The sequence below is a fragment of the Colobus angolensis genome, unplaced genomic scaffold (assembly GCF_000951035.1).
Source record: "Colobus angolensis palliatus isolate OR3802 unplaced genomic scaffold, Cang.pa_1.0 Scaffold100, whole genome shotgun sequence".
Classification (NCBI taxonomy): domain Eukaryota; kingdom Metazoa; phylum Chordata; class Mammalia; order Primates; family Cercopithecidae; genus Colobus; species Colobus angolensis.
The window spans coordinates 9,378,835-9,397,200 of NW_012110920.1; the positions used below are offsets into that span (position 1 = coordinate 9,378,835).

The 18,366-nt window shown below is 37.5% G+C and overlaps 1 protein-coding gene across 1 annotated transcript in view; it reads left to right on the forward strand.

Annotated features, from left to right (window-relative positions):
- PPP2R5A (protein phosphatase 2, regulatory subunit B', alpha) overlaps positions 1-18,366 on the forward strand; it is a 74,498-nt gene that overhangs the window by 27,662 nt on the left and 28,470 nt on the right. Inside the window, 2 exon segments of the mRNA XM_011938537.1 lie at positions 11,794-11,990; positions 16,200-16,301. Coding sequence (XP_011793927.1) covers positions 11,794-11,990; positions 16,200-16,301 — 299 coding nt within the window.

Sequence of the window (18,366 nt, forward strand, 5' to 3'; positions counted from 1 at the left end):
TTTCACCGGGTTAGCCAGGATGGTCTCGATCTCCTGACCTCGTGATCCGCCCGTCTCGGCCTCCCAAAGTGCTGGGATTACAGGCTTGAGCCACCACGCCTGGCCCCCATTAATTGTTTTAAGCCGCAGAGTTTTGGGATAATTTGTTACTAAGAATAGAAAATGAATACCCCAGGCATCATTATGCTTATGATTTGGCTTGTTTTATAAGTTTCCTATGGGAACACATAATCAGAATATTCTAATACAGTATATGGGGAATAGTTTCTTATCCTGGATTAATAAATTGATATTTATTACTGTTTTATGAGCTTGGGGAATTTTGTTATGTATGATTTTTAAAAACAGCTGAGTTTGTAAGGCAGAGGAATAGACTCAGACATTGAAAATTCATCATGAACACTAAGCTCCTTGGGAAGCTACTTACTCTCTTTTGAGGGTATACTAACATCCCTGTGTGGTTGAGAATGAGGTTTCATTTTGCGTGACATTTCTGTAGTCAGATATATGTTACACAGAGTTAAAACACCCAAACTTGTCTTGAAGACCTCTTAATTTAGTTGTACAGTCTTCCTAAGTAGGTTTCATAAATTGACATTCAAGAACATAATGTAAAACTTCTTTGCAGCATTTTCCTAAAGATTCTAATTTACTTCAAAAAATTCTCACAAAGTTTGCTGATATTGAGTGAGTCATTGAAATAAGCCAGGCTATGTACTCAACTATGTAGATTATTTCTCTGATATTTTCATTTTATGTAAATATGAAGTATACATACAGGTACATCTCATTGTATTGTGCTTCACTTTATTGCATTTCCCAGATATGGTGGGTTTTATTTTTTTTAAAACAATGGAAGGTTTTTGGCAAACCTGCACTGAGCAAGTCTGTTGGTCCCATTTTTCCAATAGCATGTGCTAACTTTGCGTGTCTGTGTCACGTTTTGGAGATTCTCGCAATATTACAAACTTTTGCGTTATTCTGTCTGTTATGGTCGTCTCCGATTAGTGATCTTTAATGTTACTATTGTAATTGTTTTGCGGCATCATGAACCATACCCATACAAGATGTCAAACTTAATCAGTAGGTGTTGTTTGTGTTCTGACGGCTCCACCAACCAGCCATTTCCCGGTCTCTCTTCCTCTCCTTGGGCCTCCCTATTCCCAATGAATTACCTCTGCAATGGCTGCTAAGTATTGAAGTGAAAGGAAGAGTCTCACACCTCACTTTAAATCAGAAACTAGAAATGATTAAGCTTAATGAGGAAGGCATGTTGAAAGCTGTGATTGGCCAAAAGCTAGGCCTCTTGTACCAAATAGCTAAGTTGTGAATGCAAAGGAAAAACTCTTGAAGGACATTAAAAGTGCTACTCCAGTGACCACATGCATGATAGGAAAGCAGAACAGCCTTATTGCTGATTTGGAGAAAGTTTGAGTGGTCTGAATAGAAGATCAGACAGCCATAACATTTCCTTAAGCCAAAGCCTAATCGAGAACATGTCTAAAAATGCACTTCCTGAACCTCTGTACTTAATTGATAGTTGACTAGTTATAGAGTTCTAGACTGGCATTAGAATTCTAATAGGATAACCCCATTACCTTCTGGCATGACTTTTTGCTGATAAGAAATTCCATGGATATTTAACCTCTGATTCCTTTGTGGGTGACTTTTTTCTTTTAATCTGAAAGCTTTTATTCTTCTCTCCTGGGCATCTGAATTTTCAGTGATGTGCTGAATTATCCCTTTGGGATCATGTTTTTCTCTTATTTGGTTTTATGTCATGTTGTGGTTTTTCCTTGAATGTCTGGTGATCCTTTATTTTCCATTAATATGTATGGATAAACAAAAAATTACTGTAAGAGTTGGTTGGGGTTTATTGATTATCTGGTTTTGTTTAGAGTAATTGGTTAGGGAACTAGTTAAATGCTGGAGTGTAGGAATCCTCCTCTGGCACTATTCAGTTTCTGTAGGGAAGAACCTTCTAATTTTCTTGCCTGAAGCATGAATGCTTGACTGTCTTTTGGAATGGGATGGTAGACTCTTCAGCAAGTCCAGACTTTTATTTAATCCCCCATTTTAGTTCATGTCTTAATCCTTTCCTCTGTTTCACTAGATATTTCTTAATCTTGAACTAATCTGAAGTTCTGTAGGACCCTTGTCTGTATTCCCCCTTCTTTTTATTCTGGGACGTGACTTCCTCTTAGTTTTGCCAGTTACCACTTCTCCACCTACTTTGAGTTTTCCCTGAAATTTGTTGAAGTCTCTTGCCTAAGGGCCTATTCTTCTGTTCTCTGTTATTGTGGGTTTTTATCTTTTTTTTTTTTGGTAGGGGGTCTACTTTTATTTTAGAGGGAAGGAGAGAAAATAAACAAAATTGCCATTTTTAACTGATATGTACTGTGAATCTCTAATCGGTAATGATTTAGAATACAGCTTTTAAAGGAACATTTGATATTTCAAAAACAGTATTCTCACTTTACATTCTAGGTGGTTTAAGTCCTAGCTTCAGTACAAATTTGCTTTATGATCTTGGGCATGCTGTGTAGTGTGGGAACCTGAAGTACTTCACATATTGTAAAGCAATGGTTTTCAAACTCTTTTTGACTGTAAACTATAGTGAGAAATACATTTTACTTCACAACTTACATACTTCCATGACATAATATCCTTATGTGCAATACACTCTGATTTTTTTTTTAAACTCTGGTTGTGACCCAGTAACTTCATCTTACTGCCCACCAATGGTGTGCAACCTACACTTTGAAAAACAGTATACTAGAGCAGCATTTCTTAAAAGTGTGAGCCAGGGCCAGGTTCAGTGGCTCATGCCTGTATTCCCAGCATTTTAGGAGGCCAAGGTGGGCGAATCACAAGGTCAGGAGTTTGAGACCACTCTGGCCAAGGTGGTGAAACCTCATCTCTACTAAAAATACAAAAATTGGCTGAGTGTGGTAGTGGGCACCTGTAGTCCCAGGTACTTGGGAGGCTGAGGCAGGAGAATCGCTTGAACCCGGGAGGCAGAGGTTGCAGTGAGCTGAGACTCAGTCTCAAAAAAAAAAAAAAAAAAAAAAAAGTGAGCCAGATATATTTTCAAGTTGAGTATTGGAAAAAACGTAAGAATTTAGGAAAAACCTAGCGGGGCTTTTGTGAGTTTTAAAAGGTATGTTAATAATCCTCCAAAGATGAAATTCTGCGCTTCCCTAGAGTTATCTTGAGTCACCCTTGGCTTGAGGCCATGCAGGGATTTTTACAGTGTTGAGAATTATCTTTAGTGAGATCAAGTGGCAGTCATAATAAATTGAAATACAGTTTAAAATGTGCTTTAAAAACACATCTTTTAGCCAAATTTAAATTAATTATGTGTTTAGCAAAGCAAGGCATATCTGTTTTTTTTAAAAGATAATTCCTAGATTGTGCAGTTTGTTGTACCTTTCATAATATTCATGCAGAGCTCTTTATATTGCGGATTTAGTGATATTTTCTAGAAGAATGCTGTTTTTAAATTTTATTTTTTATTTTTGGGAGAATGCTTTTAATAAATCCTTAGCTCTGATGCTGAAGAGATGACCACAAATTGATGCTGCAGGTTATTACATATATTAAGTAAGTGCGTAGTCAAATTTCCTTGAGGCAACACAAAGACTTAAGGCATTGGAAATGGTTAAATATGATATACCATGATAGTAGATAGTAGTCTGAATTGTTCCTTGGTAAATACTTGGGAATATCAAAATACAGTTGGCCCTCCATATCTGTGGGTTCCACATCTGTGGATTCAACCAACATTGGATCAAAAATACTCCAGGGGAGGGAGGAAGAGTCTATACAGAATATGTACAGACTTTTTTCAGCTCATTATTCCTTAAATAATATAGTGTAACAACTGTTTACATAGCATTTACATTGTGTTAGGTGTAAGTAATATAGACATGATTTAAAGTATACAGGAGGCTATGCATAGGTTGATGGAAATACTAGACCATTTTACATGAGGGACTTGAGCATCCTCAGATTTTGGTATCCAGGGGAGTCCAGGAACTTGTCCCCATGGATAATGTAGATCAACTGTATACTTTAAAGTTTACATGTAGGACATTCTCTTCATTTAAATAGAGGTCACTAGGACCTTAAATACGCATCCCTTATTTACTCGTTTATTTATACATTTTGGAAGAAATCAGCATCCATTTGAAACAGATATATGTCATCAATTCAAGAAAACCTGGTTAAAATTGTCCCAACAAAAACTTGGACCTCTTATAATAATTAAATTCAGAGTGACTGAGCAAACTACTGTGTTGTAGTACTCAGGGCATGATCCAAAAATTACCTTGTCAGCCACAACTCTAGTTGCTGATGATGCAGTGCTGTAAGGTGGTGTGAATTTTTCCTGTGAACTTGTTTGTTTCTAAAGATGTTTTCATTTTTAAACCTTTAAGTGAAATTCTGATAGAAAATACCAGCATCTCTTGCAGGGAGAATGCCAGGTGAGCAAGCTGTCACCGTAGGAATCAGAATGGACGTTATCATCTGTAGTGAGAATGGCAAATGGATAATCAACATCAGCCCAATTGCCAGACTGAAACATCATTATGACAGACTTCATTTGCAAGAATTCTTAAAACGGAGAAGCTGAAGAATAAAGTGGCCAGTGCAGATATTGTCTGTGCTTTTTACATTTAACAGATTTATTATGTGTTCTTTTTTTTTGAGACGGAGTTTTGCTCTCGTTGCCTAAGCCCGAATGCAATGGTGTGATCTCAGCTCACTGCAACCTCTGCCTCCCGGGTTCAAGCGATTCTCCTGCTTCAGTCTCCCAAGTAGCTGGGATTACAGGTGTGCACCACCACGCCCAGCTAACATTTTGTATTTTTAGTAGAGGTGGGGTTTCACCATGTTGGCCAGGCTGGTCTCAAACTCCTGACCTCAGGTGATCCATCTGTCTCAGGCTCCCAAAGTGCTGGGATTACAGGCGTGAGCCACCATGCCTGGCCTGTGTGTTCTTTTTCTTACAGATTGTTACTCATGTTTATGAAATATAGCAAGAAGATAGGCTGATTTTTTTTTCAACCTATTTATATTTTCTGCTCTTTTTTCTTATGAGAAAATTCAGTGTTACTGTTTCACAAATGTACCAGAGTTGGGACATATTAAGCATCTACAAATGCAAAATATTTCATAATTTTTTAAATAATGAAAACCATGATTGCCATCTTTTCTTACAGGATAACTACTATAAAAATGTTTTTGACCTATATAAAAATGTTGCATGTTTTGAACCTACAAGTAGGCCAACCAGCAGTACATAACAACAGCTTCTCTTCTCTCATTTAACCATTTACAGTATGGCTTACTCTTCACAACTGTTTTACCTTAGCTACCAAGAAACTTAGTAAAAACAAAAGCCCTTAAATATAGCAGTCAAATATCTTGTAAAGCTTTCTTGCATTTAATTAATTGTGATTTCATTTTTTAAATTTATTTTATTTTTTTAAATTTTTTTGAGATGGAGTCTTGTTCTGTTGCCCAGGCTGGAGTGCAGTGGCAGGATCTGGGCTCACTGCAAGCTCTGCCTCCTGGGTTTACACCATTCTCCTGCCTCAGCCTCCTGAGTAGCTGGGACTACAGGCGCCCGCCACCACGCCCGGCTAATTTTTTGTATTTTTAATAGAGACGGGGTTTCACCGTGTTAGCCAGGATGGTCTCGATCTCCTGACCTCGTGATCTGCCCACCTCAGCCTCCCAAAGTGCTGGGATTACAGGCATGAGCCACTGCTCCCGGCCCTCTGATTTCATTTTTAATTTTTCTGTTTATATTTAATCTTGTAAGCACTCTTGAATTCTTTTTGATTCCAGATTGTGTGGAGAGTAGTCAGTATATATGTGGTAAATATATACTGTGGTAGTACCTTTTCCGTTTTGCCTGATAGCATTACTTTCTGTGTTCTGTATCTTGCCTTCTCAGCTTGCTTCTAATCTTTTGAAGGCAGGAAATCATCTCTTTCAGAATTTGCTTCAAAGGATTGTTGTGAGAGTGAAATTAGTGCATATAAAACACTTAGAATTGTCTTTGGAATGAAGTACTAACGTTAGCAGTAGTACTGTATTTTAATATGGAGCACAGCAGACTGCTCAATAGACGTTATGTACTTAATGGGAAGGGTTTAGTAGGAAAAGATCTTTCTATATCATAATACCTAAAAATAATCAAGAATTGGAAACTTCTGTTTTAACCCAGTGCCAGTGGAGTTGTAACATTAACTGCTTCTAAATACTTCTGATGTTTGGGAGAATTCAGATGTGACCTATCCCACCCAAGCATTATGTAATGCTGGGATATAGTTCTGGGGGAGAAAAAACAAAAACAAATTTAAATGCATCTTTAGGCTAAGAAATGGATTACTGAATGGATAAGCTATGAAAAACATTAATTTCTTTCTGGAGGAGGAGACCCAAGAGTTAGGTGCCCAGAAAAAGTCTTTTTTAAAAAATGTGTAACATGGGGCTGGGCATGGTTGCTCTCCCCTGTAATCCCAGCACTTTGGGAGGCCAAGGCGGATGGATCACGAGGTCAGGAGATGGAGACCAGCCTGACCAACATGGTGAAATGCCATCTCTACTAAAAATACAAAATTAGCCGGGCGTGGTGGTGAGCACCTGTAATCCCAGCTACTTGGGAGGCTGAGGCAGGAGAATCTCTTGAACCTGGGAGGCGGAGGTTGCAGTGAGCAGAGATTGTACCACTGCACTCCAACCTGGGTGACAGAACGAGACTCCATCTCAAAAAAAAAGGGTAACATGTTCTTGAACCTAATATGATTGTGCTTAACGATGGGGCTATGTACTGAGAAATTCATTATTAGACAGTTTTGTCATTGTGCAAACATCATAGAGTATACTTCCACAAACTTAAATGGTATAGCTTACTACACATCTAGGCTGTGTACAAACCTGCACAGCATGTTACTGTTCTGAATACTGTAGGCAATTTGAAAAGTAAGTATATGTATATCTAAACAAGAAAAAGTACAGTAAAAATACGGTTTATATGGGACCACCATTATATACGCAGTCTGTTGTTGACAAAACTTTGTTATGAGGTGCATGACTGTATTTTCCAATCCTGAAAGTCATTTTGTGTCTTTTTTTTGTGCTGGCCACAGGCTACTTAGCCTGTAGTGTTAGAAAAACAGACTTTCCATTTGTATTTCACCTTGAAATATATGCACTCATCTTCATGATTGTTATCTCAATCCATTTAATTCTACCATCAAGGTAGATTGTTCATAAAAATGGTCATTATGATTCTTTTTTTTTTTTTTTTGAAACATAGTCTCGCTTTGTTACCCAGGCTGGAGTGCAGTGGTGCAGTCTTGGCTCACTGCAAGCTCTGCGTCCCAGGTTCATGCCATTCTCCTGCCTCAGCCTCCCGAGTAGCTGGGATTACAGGCACCTACCACCATGCTTGGCTAATTTTTTGTATTTTTAGTAGAGACGGGGTTTCACCATGTTAGCCAGGATGGTCTTGATCTTCTGACCTTGTGATCCGCCCTCCTAGGCCTCCCAAAGTGCTGGGATTACAGGCACGACCGCACGCGGCATTATTAATTCTTAAACATAGGCATGTTGTAGTAATTCATTATTTATGTCACTGTTAATAGCCAGCACCAATTTTGAACTTCTCCTTGTTCAGTAGACTGTTTTTCAGTGCAGTATCTTTATTCTTTAAATTCAGAGAGTTTTTTGAAGCATCAAGTAAGTATTTATTAACTCCTTATATACCCTATCCTAGATAAAAAAGAAATAAAAAGGAAACCCTGCTCAGTGAATAATCCTTCCCCTTGAGGAGCCTGAAATCTTTTGGTGGTTGATGAAAGAAACATCTGTTGAATATAGGCCTAAAGATAATGGGTACTCAAATACGTAATTGAGGTTGTGAACACTATAGATCATGAGAGGTGGGAGAGATCATTATATCCTGACCTACCTAAGGGAAATTTTGTGGAGAATATGAGATTTAAGTTTGTTCTTAAAGGGCAAATAGGATATGGAAAGATAGGGGAGGAAATCTAGTGAAGTATTTCAGGTAGGGAAAAGACTTTGAACAAACAGGTAGTGGGAGGAAGGAGAGAAGAGGACTGGCTATATGAAGTATTCACATAATTGAAGTGGGATCTTGTGTGAGTTTGTATTACTATTAGCGTTAGGGAAAAAGAGTTAAAATATATCTTAAAACTCTGTTAGAATGCAGCCTCTCAAGGTATGGCAACTATTTCACCAAGTCATCATTATGGAATTTATATTACTTATAAAGATATATATTATAAAATAAAGCCATATATTAAGGATATAGATATCTTTGAAAATAGATAACTATAAAGGTACTACTGAATAACTGAGAAAACTATGGGGATTTCCTGTACACTATGGATCGAGAAGGTTTCTTATAGCCCACATAGTCAACATGTATCTCATAGTGTGTAGTACATACATAAGCAGAGGTGTCCATCTCTAGTTTTCAAACTAAGTACTAATATCAAGCAGACATCTTTTTGTTAGTTGAAATAAATTATTAGGAGACATCATTTATTAATGGAAATTAAATGCACATAACTATTTTGACTTTAAGGGTAAAAAGCCCCAGAAGATTTAAGAAAAGGGCCGTTCAAGAAACAACTGATTTTACAGAGAAGAAGCAGATTCTGCTTAGAATGACTAATGGCCATTTTGGGATAAAAAAAGGTAGTAAACATAAGACTGCTGGTTATATGTAGCATGTATATTGGCTCGTGCTTCATTTTCACCCCCAATAGAATGAATTTTAATTCTGGGATAAAGACAACTGTTTGACATATTACTTAGTATTAAAAATAGTGCAAATTTAATTTTTTTAAATCAAATATTTTTTAATCAAAAATCAAAATATTCCCACTTAAGAACAGTTTCATAAAAGGTGATCCTGAATCAGGATGTGGTGGCTCACACCTGTAATCCCAGCACTTTGGGAGGCCGAGGCAGACAGATCATTTGAGGTCAGGAGTTTGAGACCAGGCTGGCCAACATGGTGAAACTTCATCTCTACTAAAAAAAATACAAAAATTAGCTGGGCATGGTGGTGCAGGCCTGTAATCCCAGCTACTTGGGAGGCTGAGGCAGGAGAATTACGTGAACCTGGGAGGAGGCGGGGGTTGCAGTGAGCCGAGATCACACCACCACACTCTAGCCTGGACAACACAGTGAGACTGTCTCAAAAAAAAAAAAAAGTGACCCTGAATCAAAAACGTTACCAAATTGGTAGTGAAAAATGTCATATATGTCAATATTACGTGGACTCTGAATGCCAATCTTAGGATTATAGACTTTAGACTTCATAAAGCAGAGAGTCATTATTGATTTTGGAATAGGAAGTGTTAATATAAGTTCTTTGTAAGTGTGGAGCTATCTTATTTTACTGGCATAGCCACAGATGAACTGCAGCAAATTCAAGTCTTCATATTTTTACTTCAAAAATCATGTGACTTTTGCTGTTGTTTATAATATATCCACATTTGTTTTATTGTAAATTATTTAATAATAATTGACCAATGAAAAGAATGTGCCTTATGTCTTGTGACTTTGTATGAACATGCTTAGAATACCTGACCTACTACGGTTCAGCAGTACCTTATCTAAATCAGCTTTTTTAAGGACAGCAACTTGAATATAATTGAAAGGTAATTTTACTAGCTTCCTGCCCTGGAGTTAATTACAAAGCATAGACATTCTTGATTAGGTTATCATCTTTACGAAGATTTCTGCCTGTATCTTTATATAAAGTATGTACTGGTTTTGAATGGAAGAATAGTTTTGTATATTATGAGCTAAATATCAGAGTTGAATATGATTTTTAAATTTTACTCTCAGAAGTTCAATAATCTTAAGTGATTGAGCTAATTGAAGTCCTTGTTTATAGATATGGAAGTTCAGAATTGAAGTTTTATGGTTTTGAAGCTTAGAAACAAAAGGATTTAACATTTGTTAGAATCAAATCGATACGATGTGTCCGTATTTTTGTAATAAGTAGAATATAAAACAAGCTTTTTAAAATTGAGACTTGAGTCTCACTCTGTGGCTCAGGCTGGAGTGCAATGGCACTATTTCGGCTCACTGCAACCCCCACCTCCCACGTTCCAGTGATTGTCCTGCCTCTGCCTTCCCAGTAGTTGGGATTACAGGTGTCTGCCACCACATTCGGCCAATTTTTGTATTTTTAGTAGAGATGGGGTTTCACGATTTGCCCAGGCTGGTCTTGAACTCCTGACCTCAAGTCATCCGCCTGCCTCAGCCTTCCAAAGTGCTGGGATTACAGGCATGAGCCACCACACCCGCCCATTTTTTGAGTACCTATTATATGCCAGGCATTGTATTAGATACTAGAAAGAGAAAGAGAAGTAGAGAGATAGAAAGACAGAAATAATTAGATAAATAAAACTTGGTTTCTGCATTGATTGATTGAGACGTCGTCTCTGTTGCGCAGACTGGAAGGCAGAGTGGTGCGATCTCGGCTCACTGCAACCCCAGCCTCCCGGGTTCAAATGATTCTCTTACCTCAGCCTCCGGAGTAGCTGGGATTACAGGCACGCGCCACCATGCCCTGATAATTTTTGTATTTTTAGTAGAGACAGGGTTTTGCCATGTTGGCAAGGCTGGTCTCGAACTCCTGATCTCAAGTGATCTGTCTGCCTTGGCCTCCCAAAGTTCTGGGATTACATAGGTGTGAGCCACTGTGCCTGGCTGTTGGTTCCTGCTTTTAGTTGAAGGGTGCTGAATATGTAAAATATAATTGCTGTAAAGCACAGTAAATACTATAGTAGACATATGCACCTAAAACATATTTGGGTAAAAGTGGATAAACCAACCAATTTAGCTTCAGTACCATAAGGAAAGCTTCTGAAAACTACTCCAGCCTGGGCGACAGAGCAAGACTTTGTTTCAAAAAAATAAAAATTAAAAAAAAAAAAAAAGGGACTTATACTGAAACTTTATAAGTAGGTAGTGTTCCTGGGGTGGGAATGTGGGAAGAAAGGCATTCCAGACAGAGGAAACATTGTGTAACCTTCAGGGAACTGCAGAGAGTATGGTTTAACGAAAATGAAAAGGCATGTTGGAAAGGTTAAGAGATGACTCTTGACAGTAGACAGATGCACTTTGTATACAGTCCAGAGGAGTTTGAACTTTATTATTTAATTATTAGAGTATCATTGAAAAACATGGAACTTGAGCACACCGACTCTCATTTTAGCTAGATTTTGAAGTTGTTTGGAGGGTATGTCAGGAGTGGTAATGATTATGGGACCAGATAAGAGAAGCAATTAGAATATCATTGCTGTAGTCCAGGTGAGGCATGGTGAGAGTCTGAAATGGCAATGGGAGTGACAAGGATAGATTTCAAATATGTTAAAGATGTTGAATCAATAACATTTAATGATTAGTTGGGCATGGTGGCACATAATCTCCACTACTCTGGAGGCTGAGGCAGAAGGATCACATGAGCCCAGGAGTTTGAGTCTATCTTGGGCAACGTAGCAAGACCACATTTCTTTAAAACAATTTTTTAAATGATTGATTGTGAGTAATGAGAGAGAGAGAAGAGTCCAGTATGAATCCCTGAATGATGGGGTTAGATGGGCACATTTCTCACTAGATTTTTGGAAGAAGTTTTACATATGTGAATAGCTTCTACAAAATTAATAAATATATAAAAGTAACTTCTGAGTAGGTTATTTCTAAGTTTTTCTTTATTTTTATTTATAGATGCCACTTCAAATGAACAACAAGATCTTTTCTGTCAGAAGTTGCAGCAGTGTTGTATACTGTTTGATTTCATGGACTCTGTTTCAGACTTGAAGAGCAAAGAAATTAAAAGAGCAACACTGAATGAACTGGTTGAGTATGTTTCAACTAATCGTGGTGTAATTGTTGAATCAGCGTATTCTGATATAGTAAAAATGGTAAGCCTCTAGACTTATGTTCCTCAGATGTATGTAAATTTAAGATCTGAGGTATAATAATGGATTAATAAGACTGATTTTAAATAAATGTACAATACATCCCCCAAATTTTAAAAAATAGTTCATTTGAAAGATTATCCCATCCATTCCAATGATACCATCATTGCATATACAAGTTTGTGAATTGAGAGAGTCACAGTGGCTGGTGGCTCCCATATTGGATAGTCCAGATCTAGAGCTTAACAGAAGGATTTAGGCCTGGGATTATACAGATCGATAGGTAATTAATGTCATGGAGGTGAATAGTTACTGAGAACTTTTTTATTTATTTATTTATTTATTTATTTATTTATTTATTTATTTATTTATTTATTTTTTTGAGACAGAGTCTCACGCTGTAGCCCAGGCTGGAATGCAGTGGTGCAGTCTCAGCTCACTGCAACCTCTGCCTCCCAGGTTCAAGCAGTTCTCTGCCTCAGCCTCCTGAGTAGCTGGGATTACAAGTGCCCACCACCACCACGCCCGGCCAATTTTTGTATTTTCAGTAGAGATGGGGTTTCACCATCTTGGCCAGGCTGGTCTTGAACTCCTGACATTGTGATTCACCCGCCTCGGCCTCTGAAAATGCTGGGGTTATAGGCATGAGCCACCATACCCAGCCATTACTGAGAACTTTTAAAGGGGAAAGGGAAGACCGATGAAAGACTAGGGATCTCCACATTTAAGTAGTGGGTAAGGGAGTCAGGTATAACACTTAAAGTCAGGATCTTTAAGAAGTTAATATAAATAAATGGAATATCTGATGTGAAAAAAAACTACAGCCAACTTTATTGAAGTAAGATTGTTTAGGATTCTTGCTGTTTATTAGTAATTCAACCTTATTTTCTATCAAACAGTAGGATTTTGTTTAGTATTTGTGAATTTTTTTTTTTTTTTGTATTTTGTTGTATACTAACAAAATATAAACATTTAGTCCAGTGCAGTGGCTCGCTTATGCTTGTAAACCCAGCACTTTGGGAGGCTGAGGTGGGAGAAACACTTGAGGCCAAGAGTTCAAGACCAGCCTGGGCAGCAGAGCAAGGACCCATCTCTACAAAAAGTACTAAAAATAAAAATAAAAAAATTAGCCAGGCATGGTGGCATGAGCCTTTAGGCCCAGCTACTCAGGAGGCTGAGGTGAGAGGATCGCTTGAGCCCAGGAGTTCAAGACTGAAGTGAGCCATGATCACCACGGCATTTCAGCCTGGTTTGACAGAGCAACACCTTGCCTCAAAATAAATAAATAAATAAATCCAGTTGGACTAGTTAGATTGTCGCTGAGTATACAATTTAAACTTATATCAGGGTATTGAAGCTAAAAGCAAATATAAATATAACCTACAGTTGCCTTCATTTCTTTCCCCTTGCCTAATACATGTTCTTGGGGAAGAACCAAATGTGTAGTAGGAAAGATAAGTTTGGCCCTAATATAGTAGTTGGGTTTTCTTTCATCATCCTGTAGTAGAAGACCTCTCAAAAGGAATTAGGAAATTTCTATTGTTGAGTTTTTTTTTTTTTTCTTTAAAGAGCATAAAAGCCTTCAATTTTTTTTTTTTTTTTTTTGAGACAGAGTTGGCTGGGCACAGTGGCTCACGCCTGTAACCCCAGCACTTTGGGAGGCCAAGGTGGGTGGATCACCTGAGGTCAGGAGTTTAAGAACAGCCTGGCCAACATGGTGAAACCCCATCTCTGCTAAAAATACAAAAATTAGCCAGGTGTGGTGGTGGGTGCCTGTAATCCCAACTGCTGGGGAGGCTGAGGCCAGAGAATTGCTTGAAGAACCTGGGAGGCGGAGATTGCAGTGAGCCAAGATTGTGCCACTGCACTCCAGGCTGGGCGACAGAATGAGACCCTGTCTCAAAAAAAAAGGAAAAAAAAAAAAGAGAGTCTGTCTCTTTTCCCAGGCTGGAGTGCAGTGGCGTAATCATAGCTCACCGCAGCCTTGGCTTCCTGGGCACAAGCTATCCTCCTGCCTAAGCCTCCTGAGTAGGTAGAACTACAAGCATGCACCACCATGCCCAATTAATTTTTTCATTTTCTTTTTTTTTTAGAGGTGGAGCCTTGTTTATTGCCCAGGCTGGTCTCAAACTCCTGACCTCAAGCAGTCCTCCTGTCTCGGCCTCCCAGAGTGCTGGGTTTACATGCATGGGCCACCATGTCCAGCCTCAAAAAAATTTAAAGATTAGCTATAGAGAGAACATTAATCAAAATGAAATTGGCTTAAACTCCCACAGACAATAAAAGGAAGTGATAGTTTGAGAACATAAATATTAATTACTGATGGACTTCTTCAATTTTTTTTTTGTTTTTTAATCATTTAAAAAGTTCAGGGAGAAAAAGCAGTATTTCCTACTGTTACTGATTTCAAATGGCTTATATTCAATAATTTTTAGAGTCAGGAATTAATCTCTAAAATTGTTGACAGATATTGCAAGTCTCAAATATTTGAGTCAAATTTGCTATATACTAATAAATTGTGGGATTTAATTTCTTTGCCCAAGTAAAAAGATGTGTGTTTGTTGTTGCTTTCTTAAATTTATTTTGATTTCTGTATGCACATAGTAGGTATATATTGTTGGTTTCTTAAAAATTTATGAGTACTTAATTTAATATCTAAGTAATACTTGAGTCATCTTACCCATTTAGACTCTTGAAGCTCTTCTGAATATTATATACAGTTAATTTTATTAGTAGCTACAAGGTTAACTTTTTCTTTTACTACTGACAATAATAAGTGTGATCTCAAGGACAAATTCTGTGCTCTTGTGAGATATATTTGTTTTCAAATTTTATCGATGGCTTGCTGCTACTCTTTGTGAAATTGATGTCCATCAAACTGTTTATTGGCTTTGCCCTCAAGTACTGGCTTTGAGTTCTGGCTGATGAAATTTTCGGTTATTCTTATTAAGTCTTATGGTTATAGTAATTGACTATTAGCAGTAATTTGTGTACCAAAGATGCCACTTCATAAGAATAGTTGGAAATTTGCTTGCAATTCCATGTCTTATCCTCTACCTCTGGAGTAGTTGATCTCAAAATGATCAGCCTCTTAGTAGTTGGGCCTTAAATATTTATTAAACTACTTGGTCTATCAGTCTGTTCATTATTCTTTAAAAAATTGTAGACTGAGACCACAATCTATCCTTTGCTAGAGAAAAAGGATATATATTACCTTAGTACTAAGATAATGCAAAGCATGAAATTATAAATACTGTATTTCACTGGATCTAAAATGAAGAACATCCTGATTTCAAGGTGGTTAATATGTTTTTTAAAAGTCTCAAAGTAGATGAAATACAGTAAATTAAATCATCAAGAAGTATTATAAACACATTTATAATAATAGTGAAGGCATTCTACCCTCGCCCACCTCTCCCTTAGTGTGGTATGTATGTATAAGAATGGAGATATTTTACCAAAGTCTGAGTTATAAGGCAAGTATAGAATATGGCCAGGTTGGAATATGGGAGGAATTGTAGAAAGATTAAATGAATCAAATTAAAGATAAGTAGAATTAGTAACTTTTTCCCTCAAATTCCCTTTACTCCCTTCCTCCATATTCTCCTTTTCCCTTCTGTCTTTCTTTTTTTTTTTTGGAGACAGGGTCTGGCTCTGTCACCCAGGCTGGAGTGCAGTGGTATGATCTTGGCTCACTGCAACCTCCGCCTTCTGGGCTCAAGCACTTCTCCTGCCTCAGTCTCCCCAGTAGTTGGGACCACAAGTATGCACCACGACGCCTGGCTAATTTCTATGTTTTTGTAGAGATGGGGTTTCACCATGTTGCCCAGGCTAGTCTTGAACTCCTAACCTCAGACAGTCTGCCCCCTCGGCCTCCCAGAGTGCTGAGATTACAGGTGTGAACCACTTCGCCTGGCCCCCTCTTTCTTTTTGAGTAAAATTCGGAAAGAACAATTGATAATTTAAAGAAGATTAATCCAGAGGCTATCTGTAATCTTCAGGAGCTTAGGTCTGAGGAAGTCAGAGTTATTGGATAGAGAAAAGAGAGAAACAAACACCTGCCTTCTTTGTATCTTGGAGAGGTTTATAGATTTTGAACTAAGCTTACAGCTATAACTTTTTTCTTAAAGTGATCTTTAAAATATTTCATTTTGAATTGTCGAATTCAGTTACACATACAACAAAGAACATAAAATTATTTTTTCTTTACAGATCAGTGCTAACATCTTCCGTACACTTCCTCCAAGTGATAATCCAGATTTTGATCCAGAAGAGGATGAACCCACGCTTGAGGCCTCTTGGCCTCACATACAGGTATGGAACATAATTACGTATTGGCAGTTTTTATATTTATGCTATTCTTCAGAAATCATGGTTTTCTCATTTAGATTCTGAGTGTCTGTGTAAAATATTTAACTTCTAGGGTTTTCTTAACATTATTTTCTTTCATGCAAATACTGTTTTTCAATGTTTTTTCATTGTAATAGAATACACTTAACATATATTTACCATTTAAACCATTTTAAAGTGTACAATTCAGTGGCACAAAGTACATTCGCCATGCTGTACAACCCATCACCACTCTTTAATTCTATAACTTTTCGATCACCCCAAATGGAATCCCCATTGGCATTTAGCACTCACACCCCATTCCCCTCTCATTACAGCCCCTGATAACTACCAATCTGCTCTCTGTCTCTGGATTTGCCTATTCTGGTATCTGCATATAAATGAAATTATGAAATATGTGGGCTTTTGTTTCTGGGTTCTTTCAGTTAGCATAATGTTTTCAAGGATCATAAATGTCGTCTGTGTCAATACTTCATTTCTTTTTATGGATGAATTATTCCATTGTATGGATATACCACATTTGTTTATCCACTTACCAGTTGATGGACATTTAAATTATTTCCATCATTTGGCTATTGTGAATAGAGCTGTTATGAACAGTTCTATGTATAAGTTTTTGCTTGAACCAATAAATTTTGATACATTATGTTTTCCTTCTTTTTTTTTTGAGACGGCTATATGTTTTCCTTTCTTTTTCTTCTTATTTTTTGAGACGGCATTTGGTTCTGTCACCCAGGCTGGAGTAGAGTGAAGTGGCATGATCTTAGCTCACTGCAACCTCTGCCTCCTGGGTGCAAGCCATCCTCCCACCTCAGCCTCCTAAGTAGCTGCAACTACAGATGTGTGCCACTACACCCACTAATTTTTGTATTTTTAGTGGAGATGGGGTTTCACCATGTTGCCCAGGCTGGTCTCGAACATCTGAGCTCAAGCAGCCCACCCGCTTGGTTCCCAAAGTGCTGGGATTACAGGTGTGCACCACCACACCTGGCTCAAAATATTTTCTAATTTCCTAAGTGATTTTTCTTTTGACCCATTAGTTATTTAGGAATGTGTTAATTTCTACCTATTTGTGACTTTCCCAGATTTCCTTGTTAATAATTTCCAATTTTATTCCAGTATGTTTAGAGAATATACTTTTTTTCTTAAAGTTTTTCTTTTTTACTGCCTCTATAATTGCAGAATGGAGAATATATTTTGTATGATTTCAATCCTTTTAAACTTACTGAGACTTATACAGTGGCTTAATATACAGTCTGTCCTGGAGAATGTTTTATGTGTGCTTAAGAAGAATGTGTGTTCTGTTACTGTTAAGTACAGTGTTCCATAGAAGTCTATTAGGTCTGGTTGGTTTATGGTGCTGTTTAAGTCTTCTATTTCCTTGTTAATCTTCTGTCTGTCCTGTTATTTTAAAGGGGGACTGAAGTCTCTATTATTGAATTGTCTGTCTCTCTCTTCATTTCTGTAAGTTCTTGCTTCATGTATTTTAGGACCCTGTTGATAAGTGTATATAAGTTTATAATTGTTATATATTCTTTATAGATAGCCCTGAAAAGGTCCTTTGTCTCTAGTCACAATTTCTGTGTTAATTTTGTCTGATACTAGTGTAGCCACTCCAGCTCTCTTTTGGTTACTCTTGGTATGATATATCTTTTCCATCCTTTTATTTTTAATCTATTTGAATCTAAAGTGTGTCTCTTGTAAACAGCATGCAGTTGGATCATGTTTTGAAAATAATTTCTACAGTCTCTGCCTTTTTGATTAGAGTGTTTGACCATTTATATTTAATGTAATTACTGATAAGGTGGGCTTTACAACTGCCATTTTGCCACTGGTTTTCTGTGACTTATGTCTTTTTTATTCCTCCACTTTTCCACTACTTTTTTTGTGTTAAATAGGTGTTTTCTAGGGTGCCATTTTCATTCCTTTGTTTCTTTAACTATATTTAACTATATTTTTTAACTTCCTTTCCTTTCCCTTCCCTTCCCTTCCCTTCCCTTCCCTTCCCTTCCCTTCCCTTCCCCTCCCC